The 16,207-nt window shown below is 36.8% G+C and overlaps 2 protein-coding genes across 2 annotated transcripts; both read right to left on the reverse strand.

Annotated features, from left to right (window-relative positions):
• Nucleotides 1-5,040: 5,040 nt before the first annotated feature.
• LOC113779478 (F-box/kelch-repeat protein At3g06240-like) lies at nt 5,041-6,228 on the reverse strand. The gene has a single exon (XM_027325059.1). The coding sequence runs from the start codon at nt 6,226-6,228 to the stop codon at nt 5,041-5,043; it is 1,188 nt and encodes a 395-aa protein (XP_027180860.1).
• A 3,001-nt stretch (nt 6,229-9,229) lies between these two features.
• Nucleotides 9,230-10,309, reverse strand: LOC113779483 (histone-lysine N-methyltransferase, H3 lysine-9 specific SUVH5-like). The gene has a single exon (XM_027325066.1). The coding sequence runs from the start codon at nt 10,307-10,309 to the stop codon at nt 9,230-9,232; it is 1,080 nt and encodes a 359-aa protein (XP_027180867.1).
• Nucleotides 10,310-16,207: the final 5,898 nt, after the last annotated feature.

Consider the following 16,207-nt stretch of genomic DNA (forward strand, 5'->3'; position numbering starts at 1 on the left):
ATGATTTTAAAAACTATACATAATCCCCTCATAGTTTGGATTAAAGTGTCAAAGTGATGGAAATGATCATTCGTAACAGAGTCACCTAAAATATCAAAAATACCCTTATGTAAAGTTGAAAATTATTTATTAACCAAGGGGGGTTATGTGAATATTTTGAAAATCATAAGGGGGTTATATGGTAAAATATTAAATCATAAAGGGGTTATATGGTAAAATATAAAAATCATACGAGGTTAGTGTGTCATGTATTTATAAGGGTAATTTAGATATTTTTAGAAGTTCCGTTACAAATAACTATTTTCATCACTTTGACACTTTAATTCAAATCATGAGGGGGTTATATATAGTTTTTGAAACTATAGGGGAGTTATGTAAAAAAAAAAAGCTAAACCACAGGGGGGTAAAATATAATTTAACCTTCATTTTTCTATTTAAGATGTTCTTGAAGAACTTCTTCGTCATTAATTATGCTGGGACTAGGGAGGAAATATTACTGGAGTAGGATAGTGACCTTGATTCAAATGACACAGTGTTTATGTGGCTAGTGACTGGGTACACAAAGAAACTGGTAGAAGGACTATATGAATCTAAATGAATTTCAGTAGCAATAGCAGAGGATTGAAAGCAATTACTAAAAGAGCTTAGAATGTATTTGAAGTTTACAATGTACTGAAACAAATAAAAAGTAATTCTTGGTTTAAAAATATGATTAGTTTGGTACTTAAAGAGGGAGGATATGCGCCTTGATCGTGTGATGTATGAAAAATGGGATAATTTCAGAAACCTCCCTTGAGGTTTCTAACAATTTCACTAGCTTCCCCTAAAGTTTGTAAAATTGCACATACCTCCCCTAAAGTTGAGATTTTGATAACAAAGTTAGTCCAATTAGAAAAAGTAACATTAAAAAAGTAATTTAAGGAGAGAGATGAAACTTTTATTTCATAAATACCCCATATAGATGCATATAAGTCATATTAATAAAAGAATAAAAATAATTAAAAATTAGAAATAATTAATACACATATTTAATCATTCAAAAAGTTTACATTTAATAAATTAGATAACATAAATAAGCAACAAAACTTCACTAATGATTACAAGATTTAGCAAAAAAAATTAGTAATTTCTTTTAACAAGATGTTTGCTATAATTCTCACGATTTTGAATTGAAAAATTTTCAAATTTTGTCTTTTTCCCCCTCATTTCTCCCTTATTTCCATGAAATTACTTTACAATTGTCTCCTTTTTTCCATAAAATTCCTTTACAATTGTCACAACTTTTACCTAAGTAGAAAGAAACTTAAATATACCTAGTGCCACGGCATTTGAGGGCCCAAATGAAGTTTTATCTCCCAAGTAGAAAGTATAATATCTCTTGCCTCTACGAGGATACTATGGAAATTCCAACTGCTTATCGAAATTATTAAAGCCTAGGCTTTTACAGAAGGTATCCATAAATCTCTTCTTCATTTGTTTTGAAACAGTAACTGCTCATTCTAGGATTCATCCTCCTAGCTAGCTTGTAAATACCTTTCTGTTCCTCCATATGTTAACATTTTAAAAGTTAAATATTTCTGTAACGAATTACTCCTCTCAGTGGCAATGGAAAAAAGATTCAATTACTTTCAATATTTAACATTTATCCCAGAACCAAAACGATATTACATATAAGAGTAGCTTAGTTACCACATATTTCCTATGTTTTCTCACTTTCTCAGTCACAGCAGCACAAAAAATAAAGGACAGATTTTTTTAGAACGTTGATATTTCAGAGTCTCCATTTTCCGGCATCATCAGGTCCATAGGGATGTGTTGCGAAGCTTAGTTGGTACCTGGGAGAGTTTACGTATATATCAACAGATATCAACAACGTATAAGTAATTCGGTCTGCTTCCCAAATCCTAATGATGGCTTATGCAGGTTTAGGTGGACCACGGGCAGGAACGGTTCCAGGTGCAATCGTTTCTAGCGATTTTGTGCATTTTGTACATCGCGTAACTTTATTTGCATACGGCATAACTTTGTTTGCACAACATGTAACTTTAGAACAAATTTTTGTGGACTTCATACACATTGTTAAAAACGAAATACAAAAAATGATTTGGACTGTATAATTTTTTGGGGCCAAATCTTGGCCATGAACAGCTTAGAAGCGGTCCATCTGATGACCGCTGCTGCCCCTCATCCCAGGTTCATCTTAGCTAATGGGATTTTGATTGATTGATTGATGGAAAGTTGCACATGCCATTTACCAAACATAAACGTACTAATTAGTAGATCAAGAAAGTAAGAAAGCCGACATCCATTTTTTGTAGACATGTTTCCTTCCAAGACATACTACTAATTAACCAACTAATTAAGGATTGTTTGAGGCAATCGATCGGTTGCTTTAACTGCAGGTTGGCGAACATCATACTAAAATATGTATAGATCTTTTCTCTAGGCCAACAAGAAAATATATGTATATATATATATATATATATATATTCATAATTTTATGCTTATGAAATATGTAATATTCCCTTACAGAATCAGGAATATAATATAACGGCTTATTGACATTTTTACCACATAGAAAGATGCAAGCTTAGAGCTGACTACTTTCTCGTACATGAAAACTTTTATGAGAAATTACAAACATCAAATCTGAGAAAATATTAGGGAAAAATGCCAATTTAGTTCTCAAACTATTTCACTAAAGTCGATTTAATCCCTTAACATTTTATCGCATGAATTGAGTCTCTTAACTAAAATTCTTGTGCTAATTGAGGATCTATACGGCGTTGCCATCCAAAACACATGTTTCTGTACACAAACCAACGGCGAGACAGGGCTTTTTTGAAAGTAAAAAAATGCGATTTTTATGGGAAACAAGACACCAACCATTTTCCATCACTTATATTGAAAAAAATGTCAACTAAAAAAGGCCTTGTACTAGCGTGAAGCAAATGATTACATGTACATATGCAAAGTGCAAACCTGAAAGATTCACTTATGTTATACTCGAATGCATTTGGTTACCGAAGTGATGATGGCCGGGCGGTAGTGGTGGGAGTGAAGCTTGATGCTCAGAGTAAAAAACTGCTCACCTGGGCTTTGGTTAAAGTTGCTCAGCCTGGGGATCGTGTCATTGCCGTTCATGTTCTTGATAGTAATGAAATTGTGGACCGTGATGGGAAATCATCTCTGCTGTCTCTTGTGAAAGCTTTTGACTCTGTTCTTGCAATTTATGAAGGCTTCTGCAACCTCAGACAGGTGGATCTCAAGCTAAAGATCTGCAGAGGATCATCAATTTGCAAAATTTTAGTTCGTGAAGCAAAATCTTACTCAGCAACTGAGCTTATAGTTGGAACTTCAAGGAATCAGCACACCATCAGTTCATCAGCCTCCGTAGCTAAACACTGTGCTAAGAAGTTGGCCAAGGATTGTTCAACTTTAGCTGTAAATAATGGGAAAATTGTCTTTCATAAAGGGGCTCCATCTTCCTCCAATATCATCACAAAAGAAATTGAACATCACCATAGGAATGGTCTATCTAATGCACTTCAGAGGTCTCTGACTAAAAAAAACAAAGCAATCACTGATGGCAACGGGAATGATAGCATCTGACCACGTTACTAATGCGACTTTAGATCTAGCCCCAAAAAATGCTGATTCTAAACATGAGGATGGTTTCTTAAAAAAGGGTTGTCCTATTTGTTCTCTTGCTACAGTATCTGAAGATGATCGCAATACACAATCAGCAAGACACCGGTCAACGTCGCTGGCCCTGGAAGCCTCATAAACATCGCCGTATGGGACCTTCATTAAGGGAAGTGACATACCTGTAACGGATGATCAAAATTGCTAGTAATGATTAAATGCGGAAAAGGTGTTCGATGAAATGCCTCGTGAAGTTTGCTTTGTTATTGTGGTAGCAATTAAACGTCTGGGTTTTGTGAACTTAAGGACTAATCATACTTGTGTTGAATTTTCTTAATTTTGACAGAAAGATTTTCCTATTTCTCGTCTGGGTTTTAGGAATAATAAAAATGATTTCCAGAATTTCAGCAAGGAAGATAGAAAGGGAGGGAATGAAACTGTGACTGATACTGTATTGGGTCTTTAGCATGGAACAGGCAAGAACAAAAATGGTTGGTATCTTGCTTCCCGTAGAAATCGTATCTTTATACTTCCAAAAAAGCTCCTGCCTCGCCGTTGATTTGTGTACAAAAATATGTGTTTTGGGTGGCAACACCATATAGTCCTCAATTGGCGCAAGAATTTTAGTTAAGAAACTTAATTCATGCGATAAAATGTTAAGGGACCAAATCGACTTTAGTAAAATAGTTTGAGGACTAAATTGACGTTGTTTCCAAAATATTACGACGAAGTAACAATAAGTTGCCCTTACCACCACTTTCTAGGACTAGGAGGACGACTTCTTTAGAAGTAAACTTATGGTTGAGAAACAAAAGAAAAGCACAAAGTCTGTTTAATTAGGAACATTGGAACCCTGATGCAGGAAGCAAAATACGTAGTAGCACTACTAAAAATTTGCCTAAATTATCCAGAAAGTAAAAGCTAGAAACAAAGGGCAAATAAATTGTATTAGGAAATATTAAAAAAAGTACTCCATAAACACGTTACACGTACATTAGTCATTAGTGTAATGTAATATATTTAGGTCTTGAGTCACGGTCTAAGGTATAAAGGAATGTAATGTAATATAGCCTTGAGTCAAAGTGTAAGGTGTAAAACTGGAATGGTATATATACAGGCAACCGCTTCATAGTGATCTAATGAATAGGACAACAAAGTAAAAGAAGAAACCAAAGTTGCAGTAAAATGAGCCGAAGCATCCACGAAAAAAGTAGCAGTTTTATACTAGTACAATAGTTGATATGCTTGAGAATTAAACTAAGACATTGACACACTCGCTGAGGCCAACATCATGTTTTAGAAACTAAGACATTATTCCTAGAAGGAAGAGGAATACTAAGATATCAATCTATCAAGTAGGACCAACTTGATCTCGTCCTACTATCACTTCCACGATTAAATCTTCCACCAAGATAAACCTTCATGTCTTTTGCTAAGAGAAACCAAACTTTCTTGATATATTATGACCTTCAGCGTATCTCTCTGCCCGCAGATGTCAAATTTCCTGGTTTCCTGGCTGTGATTCTTGAGAGAGCAAGAAATCAAGTACCCATCCTCGCTTTGTAGCAGAAGCTTATCATTATTCCAAGAACATAATGGCTGGTGAATCAATGGCCCATTCATTCCTACGAGAGGTCCTAAGGAAAATTTCTTCATCCAGGACTCTTTGATGCCATATTCCACCATCACCCAGATATCAATGAACTGCTCATAGATTGATGGGAGCCGTTGCGGGTAAGGGTTTTTGAACGAGATAAAGGCAAGGGAATCATCTAAGACAACAAGGCTGGGCCTTGTGTCGTCTGCTATATAGCAAGGAAATTCCATCTGCCCAAATGCCTCGGTGCATATGTTGAAAGAAAGGATCATCCTAGACACGCTGAGCCGTGATTTCGTGCTGGCAGCACACCAATGATAGGATCCATGAATTAGTGCGGGGAAACATGGGTGTGGGTGTTCGATTTTTGGTAAGTCAGCATCGAGATTTCTCCAGGAATTTGTGCTGAGATTGTATATTTCAGCTGTCACTGAAGGGAGGCAAAAAGAGCCCGCAGAGAAACTGATTATCCTAAGAACCTTATAATCTCCAGAAGGTGGATCGAACCCGAAAGCCAGACCGTTTGTTGTAAACACAGAGCCTTTTGAACAACCATCGGGATAAACAAAAGGGCGAACAGGGAGTTTGAGGAGTTCATGCCTGGCAGGATTGCATAGATAAATGTCGTAGAAATCCGAGATGCAAACGATGCCATTGCAGGCTCCGATCAGGCCGACCCAGTAACGATCCCACCAAGGTAGCTCTAAATTAGGGGCCACAACACGGAGAGTTTCATCTTCTTCTCCTCCATTATGATGAGAATGGAACGACAAGACGGTTTTCTTTCCATCCTTGATGAACCGCTTGATGAGAACGACACGGTGATCATTGTAGTCTTTGGCATGGTTGAGATGCATATCTGCAAAATAAGGGCTCTTGATCAGAGCACACCATTTCTTACAAACGCAACTGAATTGAAGTAATGATTTGACGGGCAACCTGACGAGGATCTCAGATAATACACCTTCAGGTAGCTGATTAATCATAGCTCCATTGAGGGTTTTAATTCTTGATGAGATTGATTGGAGAAAACGTTGTTAGATGAATCTTGAGAGGATTTTTCGGATTCTAGGTAAGGAATTTCTGTAAACTCTATGATCACCACTGTTGAATTTTTTTTTTTTTTAATTTTCTTTTTCAAGATTGAATTCTTTGCATTGGGAGATCAGTTTCAGCCTTTCAGGAGTGATGCAGTAGATGGGAGGGGAAGAATCTGTCAAAGCTCCCGAAGTTTATATACCCTTGGTGGGCCTTTAATACAACCTGACCCTTTATTGGCCCACATCAACTGCTTCCAGAAATTGGGCCATATTCAGTACTCCATTAGATAGGCCTCTAGGCCGACGATCCTCAAGTCTCGAATCACATCTCAGGTTGTTGTTCCTATTCTGCGACATACACGAGGTTCTTCTTAGCTGGCAGATTGGGACTTGACGCGGGGTGCAATTTTTTTTTTTTTTTGAGGGAATTAGGGGTGCAAGTTGATTAAGCTACTCGACACCGAACTTGAGTCGAATTTGAACTACTCAATAGTATGGATGAATCCAGTTCAAATATTAAATTTCTAACCTTGTAAGCTCTATGAGATTATATATATGAGGGTATTTAATTTTTTATATTTATTGGTTTAAAATGTCAATTACACTTCTTGTTTAAAATTAAATAAAATACTAATATATATTTGGCGATCTCAATTAGGCTCGATTAGATTAGATTCGATTAGACTTGATCGATCTTGAACTCGAGTAAGATAAATTAAAATTGAACTTAAAATCGACTTTTAAAAGTTTAATAAGCCTGAACTTGAGTTCAATTATTTTAACTCAAGTAGAGCTCGAGTTAAAGTTGGAATACCCCTAGGCTTGATGATAAAGAAGGAGCACCAAGATCTCAATTTTATTATTATGGGTATTTTTATTTGAGTAATTTTTATATATACTGTCAGTGTATCCCAGAATCAAAACGATATCATATATAAGAGTAGCTTAATTACCACATAATGCCATGCACTGGTGGGCTTTTGATCCAACCTGGCCCGTTGGTTGACGGTTGACCCACATCCATTTTGTCACCAAAAATTGAGCCGTATCCAGTAGTCCATTAGACCTCTAGCCCACCCACCCTCAATCTCAAATTGCACTAGAGGTAGTTATTCTTATTGTGCTAGGTACACGAGGTTTTTCTTAGCTGGTAGATTGGGACTTGATTACAGGTGCAAGTTGATTAAGTACTCGGCTTGGGCTCGGTATCAATTGAAATCGAGACCAAGCTTAATTAAGACTGAGCACAAGTCAAGTTTGAGCTACTCGAGAATATGAATGGATCTAGTTCGATCTAGCCTAACAGACTTGACAAACCTATGTGTGTGTGTAATTTTTCATATTTATTAGTTTGAAATGTCAACTATATTTCTTGATTAAAATTATATAAAATATTAATTTATAGATGAGCTCAATTGGGATCGATTAGGCTTGATTGAGTTTGAACTCGAGCAAGACAAATTGGAGTCGCATTTGAGCTTAAACTCGACTTATGAAAACTCCATGAGCTCGACCATGAATTCCATCATTTTAACATGAGTACAATATGTGGATATTTACATTTTTCAAGTTAAAATTGGAGCACCCATAGACTTGATGAAAAAGTAGGATTATTAGGGTCTCAATTTTATTCTTGTGGATATTTTCATTTTGCAAGATTTTAAGGCAATGAGAAAAATAAAATTTCAATCAGAGCAACTCAATCAACATATTAATTATGTGCGTCAAAATTTAGGAGCTTTCCTAGAGGTGGAGAATATGGGAAGAGGGGTAGGAACTGCTGCGACCGTTCCTGGCAGTTCACGGTTAAGATTTGGCAAAAAAAATTATACGGTTTAGATTTCATCTTGTATCTCGATTTTAATATGTGTGGGATCCACAAAATTTTATTCTAAAGTTACACGTTATTGAAAGTTAGTTGCACTGTGTGCAAACAAAGTTACGCTGTGTGCAAAATGCACATAACCTGCAGCCGTTCCTGCCCCATGAAACTTACCAAAATGAGTTAATGCTATATGGTTGTTTCTTATGAAAAAGCCGCTTATTTTTTGTTTCTATTTTCCTTGAATACCTAAAATTTTTGTTCCCTTGGGTAAATAGCAGCCATTCATGTTGTATGCTGATAACTGAGAACACGAAACATGAAGTCTAGTGATCATGCATGGACAAAGTTGCATGTATTGAAAAGCCACTATATACTCCTCTACTACTACTAGACTAAATCCAACATAGTACTAGAACATTAACTCTGCAAATCCAAATTCAGAACTCGAAGTCCTAAGATGTCCCATAAGATAAGACTGTGAGTGGTCCGGGGATTTTTGCCAACTTGAACTAGCAATAGGTGTTTCCAGGCGCTCCTTCATCTTTGCACATCTTTAGCCCTGTACAATGAGGGAAAAGGCTTTCAACTGGCAATCAAACGGTGATTTCCCTGTAGATAACTGATCTTTTGCAAGACTTTAACAGCATTCTGTCGATTCTAATAACTGCTAAAAACGATGATTCTATCTGTAAATCAAACGTTAGTCCTGGAAGGAGAAGCGCATAGCTCGATAGCAGAGATTAAACACGAACTTTCCTCAAATAATGAGGCGTGGAAATACAATAAAAGCAAGTATTTACATCATAGCATTTGCCAAAATAAAAAGTATGTACATCATAGAACGCACATAGAGACTTAGAAAGTCAAGAATTATTTGCAACAAAACAAAGGAATTAAGCCATTTTTTTGATATTAAAATTACTTGTAAATACTATAAAAATCTAATTTGACAGATATGCGGCGATGAATCAATCTAGGAATCAATTCTAGGTACAGTGACATCAATTAGTAAGATCAAAGGGATTGATATTGATTTCTGTAAAGTTAGACTAGAAGTTCGATTACATGCCTTAAATTGCTAAAAGATGGAGCAAACAATAATATCATCTAATCAAAGACTTCTTACCTTAGTTTCTTGAAGTAAAAAGGCTGGCCTGTCCGGGCATCTTCACCAACTTGAACTTGAAAACCCTTTTGCCAACCTGACCTTTGTCTTCCCACATCTCCTCCACCGTGTACGTACAATCCATCATAGAAGTAGGTGGTGGAGGTCCTTAGTAACTTACAACCGCGGATAACCCTAACAGGGTTCTTTGCCCTTATGCTATTCCGCAATGCCAAGTTTCCCCTTTTCAGCTGCTGATCTTCAGGCATTTGCAGGCCCACGTTTGGATTTGCATTATTTCCTCCCTGACCACAGTATACTAGAGTGTCTTGATCTGCCTTGTAGTTATCATAAAGCCCAGAATCTACGATACTGGTCGCAATAATTCTTCCTCCATCCTGCATATACTCAATCCCTCCCTGAGAAGGACGATGCAGGCCTAAAATGTTCAGCTCCATTCTGTAGTGGAATTCATCTCCAATTTCCACACCAGGGACTGGTCCAAGGAAGGGCTTATCTGGGTAGTAATAGAATTTCTTTTTAATCATCTTTGCTGCCATGAAATCAACCCTCCTCCTCTTGTAATTATCCTCTTTATCCATCCTCGTGATTTGGTCACAAAAAGCTCGGAATTCTCTTACAATTTCCATTACTCTCTGCCTGGCCCTGTCAACATTTTTTGGGAGCTTTTTCCCCCGAGTAGAAGCAGTACTAGCAGCGGGTAACTGGGAATGATCCTTTAAGATGAACTCATTTTGCATTCTTTGGTGGTGATCTCCATCTTCTTTGTGTCTAGTACTGCCAGAGACATTTTCTTCCGCCATTGATGTAGTTCTTCCAATATCTTCTGGAGAGTTAATATGATCAATCTGGATTTCTGACCCATCAGCCTTGCCAGCATCAGCCGGTCTTCTGAAAACTCCATGTGGGACTTGAACTACCGGGAAAACCTTTCGACCCTTGTGAAATCTGGTATTAGAAAAATGGCAATGGCAATTATCTGGGCTTGTATTACCAACCTCCTCCATTTTTCTCTTGTTCTGCCTTCTTCCTAGTGATGAGGGCTCCATGGTAGAAGTCTTGTTCCACTGCTCCATATATTTGCCAAGATTAGTTTCTTCGTTGGCCAACAAAATGAGAAACCCAAGATATGAACTTTTGCAGTTCAATTTAAATTGTCAAGAAAATTAAAGCAGCAGGCATGGGAAGGGAGAGAGGAAAAGGAGAGAGAGAATGAGGGTTGGAAATACGGGACAAATTCTGATGGGAATCGGATAGGAGTGGCGATGCTTAACCACTGCATGCACAGCCGCACTACTAATACTAGTGCCTGAGGCTGCATGTAACTAACTGCTGACACGGATCAATTCGGGAAGATTCTTTCTAACGACCTCACAACACGACAAATTACGAAGAAAACGACTTGGCCGGTACTACTAATTCCTACGACAATTACTCATACTATTTGAGTACATATATATAATCATATTGTCTTGCTATCAATTTGCTCTTTTTCAGATAGGCAAATTGATTCCCAGAACTTTGTTTTTACGTCCCAATTCAGTACCAATATAGATGTATGTATCGAATTGCCAATTTCTCGAGGCATGACCATTTTCATAAATTAGCAGCTAATTATATATGGTCCCCTATTTTCATTTTTCACTAGCATTCAGCTTGGGAAGTGAATTATTTACTTGTGCATTGTATTGTATAATCCTCCAAGAAAGTGCTAAGAAAAATCAGAAATCAATTCATTACATTTTGGGAATTAAAATAAATAGACAATCTACAAAAAATGGAATTGAGAGTTTGGAAATAATTTAAAGTTTGAAATGATGAGAATATAGTCTACAATCAAGATTTTGAAATCAATTCATTACATTTTAGCAATCAAAATGAATGAAAATCTATAAAAAAAAAAGGAATTGAGAGTTTGGAAATAATTTAAATTTTGAAATGATGAGAATATAGCCTACAATCAAGATTTTGAATCAACTCATTACATTTTAGGAATTAAGATAAATAGAAAATCTACCAGGAAAAAGGAATTGAGAGTTTAAAGGTTTAGGATGGCTTTTAACCAAAAACCCCTTCTGTAATTCATATAGAGATATATATATCTGCGCACGGATCCTTTTTTTTTTATGTTAAACAAAAATTTGGATAAATTCAACTCCGGTCACCACCACGAGTCAGGGTAGGTCTTCGAGACCATAAGCCGCTTACAGAAATACTTACATTCGCCCACCAACACAACTCTCATATCGACAGGGGATTCGAATACACGACCTTTTTTGTAAGAAAATTACCGGTCTTTACCAACACAGCCCTCATATGAACACGGATCCTTTGTGAAAACGGGATTTCGTGCCTTTTTTCTCCCTCTTTCCTCGCACTTCCCGCAACTTCCAAACGATGCTCTATAGACTCTCATGTCGCCAAAAGGATGTTTCGCATCAGTTATAGCCAGAGATGGCAAAATGTGCGGTAGCCATGCACAACAAAAAGGCCAGTTCTATTAGTACTAGACTAGTAGTAATTGTAGTAGTAACATGAATAGCTCCATATCCATAAGACAAGTGTAGATCTAACATATACAACTAAAATCAGAGAATTCTAAATGAGAGCTGACAAGAAAACAATAGAAAATAAAGAATAAGAAAAAAGGGGACAAACTCACCTCAAAAATTTTTTAAGCCAGAGAAAAGTTTCACTAGTTGTGAATTGATCATTGATTGTAAATGGATAGGTGCTAAGGTTTTTTTTTTTTTTCTCCTATTTCGGGAAAAAGTAGCATTGGTACGTGGCTCAATCAAATCGGGACGGATGTAATTGGACTTTGTCCACTGGGGACAAATACGTTTTCTTTCTTTTTTTTTTAATTGATATGTGTGGGAAAGCAGGGATTAAAGTGAGAAACAATTATTCGAGATTTTTTCTTGTCATGGTTAATGTGAGAAATTACAAACTGTAAAATTTGATTTTTTTTTTCTAAATTCGACAGTGATTTTCAAAAAAAAAAAAAAAACTTAGACAGTTTCATAATATTATTGATCCTAATTGAGTTTTAATCGTAGCGATCCCAAAGAAAGGTTTTCCAAAATTATATACTTCTTGTAAGTACCAATAGAGAGAGGCATTTCGGCTGCTAGCTTTGGGAAGGCGCTCACTCTATCTATTTCTTTAAGTATCCAACTAAAACTCATTAAGGACACCTATCTATGGACAGGGCTACAATCAAATTGAATAGAGTTTGAGTAGCGCATGGTGATTTTAAAGAAAAGGTTCTTCAAGAATTATTTAATTTTTGCAAACAATAGTAGAGAGGCATTTTGGCTTCTTTATTAGTGGTGGCGCTCACTCCATTTATCTCTGCAAGGGCCAAACTGAGACTCGTTTAAGGGAAGCTTATCTATGGAATAGCGCTACAATTGACTCAAGTCAACTAATAAAGGGAAGCTTACCTATGGAATAGTACTACTTGAGCTCGACTCGAATCAAAATACTTGAACTCGAGTCCATGGAGCTTTTAAAAGATGAGCTCGAGCTCAAATTTGAGTAGATTTAGCTCAAATGAGCCCTATTGAATTTATTTGAACTAAATCGTACTCAAGTATTATAAACTAATATAATTTGAATCAAAGAATACAATTGACATTTCATACAAATAATATAAAAATAAAAAATTAGAACCTTGAGTGAGCTGAATTGAGCTTGGTGAGTTTTCGAACCTCACATAATAGACTCGAATTTGAGCTCGTCAACCTATTCGAGCTGCTCGAGCTCGATCAATTCGAGTTCGAACTCGAGTTTTGATATGACATGCTTCTAACTAGCTCGACTCATTTGCATCTCTACGATAGCATACGAATTTCGCGATCACATTCATTCATTCACTCATGCATGTTGATTCCAATATGACTAAAGAGTATTCTTGCATTGAATTTCACTAAACTGTGATTAGACTCTTGATATAAATTCCAGAACATTTGACTGGTTAAATCGCCTGCTCGGTACATGTGAAAATCCAGATGTGAAAATCCAGCACGCTTTGGGTGGCAGTAATGCAACAACTATGGCTGATCATGACCTTTTGCGGAAAAAAAAAACACTAACAAAAGAGATAGTGCTTAGTCACACAATTAGTAGTGCTTTATATGAACATTTGCTTAGTTTCCAATTGGTAGTCATCCAACCGCTCATTTCCTTACTTCTTTTCCTTTGTACTTGACCTTTCCCATACTTTCTGCACCTTCTCGAAATTAGTAAAGCACATTCTTGTCTCATGCTTTTGGCCATTAATTTTTCCTCTTAATGCTAGAAAAATCATTAAACATGGAGCATTGGAGCAAGACTTCATCAATGGAGCCTTTTCCATTGGGCGGAAGGCAAAAAAAGCGAGACATGAAGGATGTTGATGGTGATCAAGGCCCTTTCAGAGCCACCAAGGCTAAGAAAGTTGAGAAAAGTTTCCCCATTGTTCGAGTCCCGCACGGAATTTTCATGAGGCCAGTGGAAACTAATCAAGGGATGATCAATAAGGAACTTCCAGAAATCCAGGTTAACCATATTAAGTCTCCTAAGTTCTTGAGGAACTTGATTTTCGATCTTCAAGATGGAATCTTAGTACCTAAGTTTGGTCATGAACAAAAAGCAAGTAGTTCCAAAAACATTCCACTTCTTCAAAGCATCATGAAAACAGCGACATAAGAACAAGAATTGAACCACGTGCCTCAACAATTGATAATGAAAATGAAATCCAAGAACTGAAAAAAGATGTGATCGAAGAGAATTCTAAGCCACAAGGCCTGGGGTCCTCTACTAGCAGTTCCGGTCAGTCTCTGGCTCGTAAGAAAGTGAAGGACATCTTACACCATTTTCGACACTACGTTGAGCATCTCTTTAAGGAGGAGAGGAGGCCTGATTTTGCAGCATCAAACATGATAAAGAAAAAATTTTGCTACCCGCATGTGCCAATCCTAGGGTCAGTTCCGGGGATAGAGATTGGAGACAGGTTCCACAACCGCATGGAAATTCATGTTTTATGCCTCCATCGTCCACCACAAGGAGGAATTGATTGGATGGATTATGGAAGAAGAAAGGTTGCTATCAGTGTGGTTGCTTCTGGGGGATACAGTAATCATTTGAGCAATCAGGGTACCTTAATTTATTCTGGGCAAGGAGGAAATCAGTATGGACCTGGTACTCAGGGGACGGCAGAAGATCAGAAGCTCAGCAAAGGAAATCTTGCATTGATGAATAGTATTGTGAAAAAGAATCCTGTGAGAGTAATTCGGAGAAGCGAAATATCTGGGCACTACTTTTATGATGGATTGTACACTGTGGAGAAGATGTGGAAGGAGAGAGGCAACCATGGAAAACTGATTTTCAAGTTCAAATTGGTGAAAATCCCAGGACAAGTCAGCCTCAGCAACCAAAGAAACTAGAGGTAATAAACCAATCATATGCATATACTTGTATTCTGGAAGAGATATTCCTCTTGAAAAATTCCAGCTTGAGTTTCTGCTACACCTTAATTAGGCCAATATTTGTCTAAAAGAACTTTAAGGGACAAAAGCAGAAATGATCGAGAGCTCATTTAGCTCCTACATTCCCTTTTAATCTATTTAAAGTTAACTGTTGGTTATCCAGTTGTGTAGCTACATTCCCTTTTAAAAGATCATAGTCTGTCTTCATATTTTCTTCACTTTGTGTTCATGTCCTCTGATGTTTAATCAAAGCTCAAGCTCGTGCTTGTCCCCCCATCATTAGACTTTTGGGAAATTGTCCAGCAAGATCACTCTGCTACACAATCAGAAACTTATAACTTGACCGGGCTAGGATCTAAACAAGCCTTTGTACATGTTCAAGATTGGTTTGATCTTCATTTTTCTAGAATTTAAGGGAAAAAAACCTTTGTTTCAGGTTAATTTGGGTAATTTGGTCCTAGCCCAAATCAGTTTTTATCAACCAAATTCAAGCCGAGTTTAAGTAAAAGTTAATTTGTTCATATGCCAATGTAAAATTTTATGCTTATCGAGCTAAGAAACGAACCCAACTTAAAAGGCTTAAACACAGATAATGTGCTTCATAGCTGGTTTTGATCAGTTAACAAATGCGTATATGCAACTTTTTCAATTATGATGGACGATAATGGAGGCCGTTTGTCCAATTTTAACAGCAAATGATCTTATTGCTTTAATTGACCTACTCTTGGTTTGTGGATTGTATACACAGCAGCAGAAGATGTGGGAAGATGGGAGATTGCATGAGAAATTTCTTTCCAAGTTCAAGTCGGTGGCATTCCCAAGATGACTCAATCTTTTAGCTGGAAAAAAATTACTGCAATTCAGGTGAAAGAGTTGTATGAACATACTAGAGACATGTTACAGGATTTAGTAGTAATTCCGATGTTTTGCTTGACAGAATTTGTGTTTAAGTACTGTAAAATTATTTTTTTGGGTATCGTTGCTTGACATGTTTGTGTTAGCATATTTAATGTCATTTGCAACTAGTCTCTCTCGGTTTCTAAGTTGCAAGTTCAACTTGGTTTTGGTTGTGGTTCAAAAGTTTCCCTATAGTCCTTTGTGTCTAAATTTGGTTGAAGTCTTGTTTGAACTGGTTTGGATGATTTCCTTTCTATTCTTCTAGTTTAGCCAGTGCCTGTTGTGTTAGCCTATAAACTAGTGCTTAGTTGAAAACCTACTAGTTAAAAAAGGATTGATCAGAAATCTTGACAAAGCCTCCAAGATTTGGCAGAGAGTTGAGTTTATTGTTCATGAATCTTGAGTTAACAATATTGTAGAGTATTTTATTGAGAGTTTATTTGTCTAGAGTCAAGTTTTAGTGTCTTTGGCTGTGATTTTGTTGTGCCTACATCTTTGGCATGCTACAACAACTACCTTTTCCTTCCCATGTAAGAGAAAATTCTGAAGAAGCTTTTAGATGTTCATTTTTCTCTGCATATTCTTTCACAACAAACTCCACGTTAC

This window comes from Coffea eugenioides, chromosome 8 (assembly GCF_003713205.1).
Source record: "Coffea eugenioides isolate CCC68of chromosome 8, Ceug_1.0, whole genome shotgun sequence".
NCBI classification, from domain to species: Eukaryota; Viridiplantae; Streptophyta; class Magnoliopsida; order Gentianales; family Rubiaceae; genus Coffea; species Coffea eugenioides.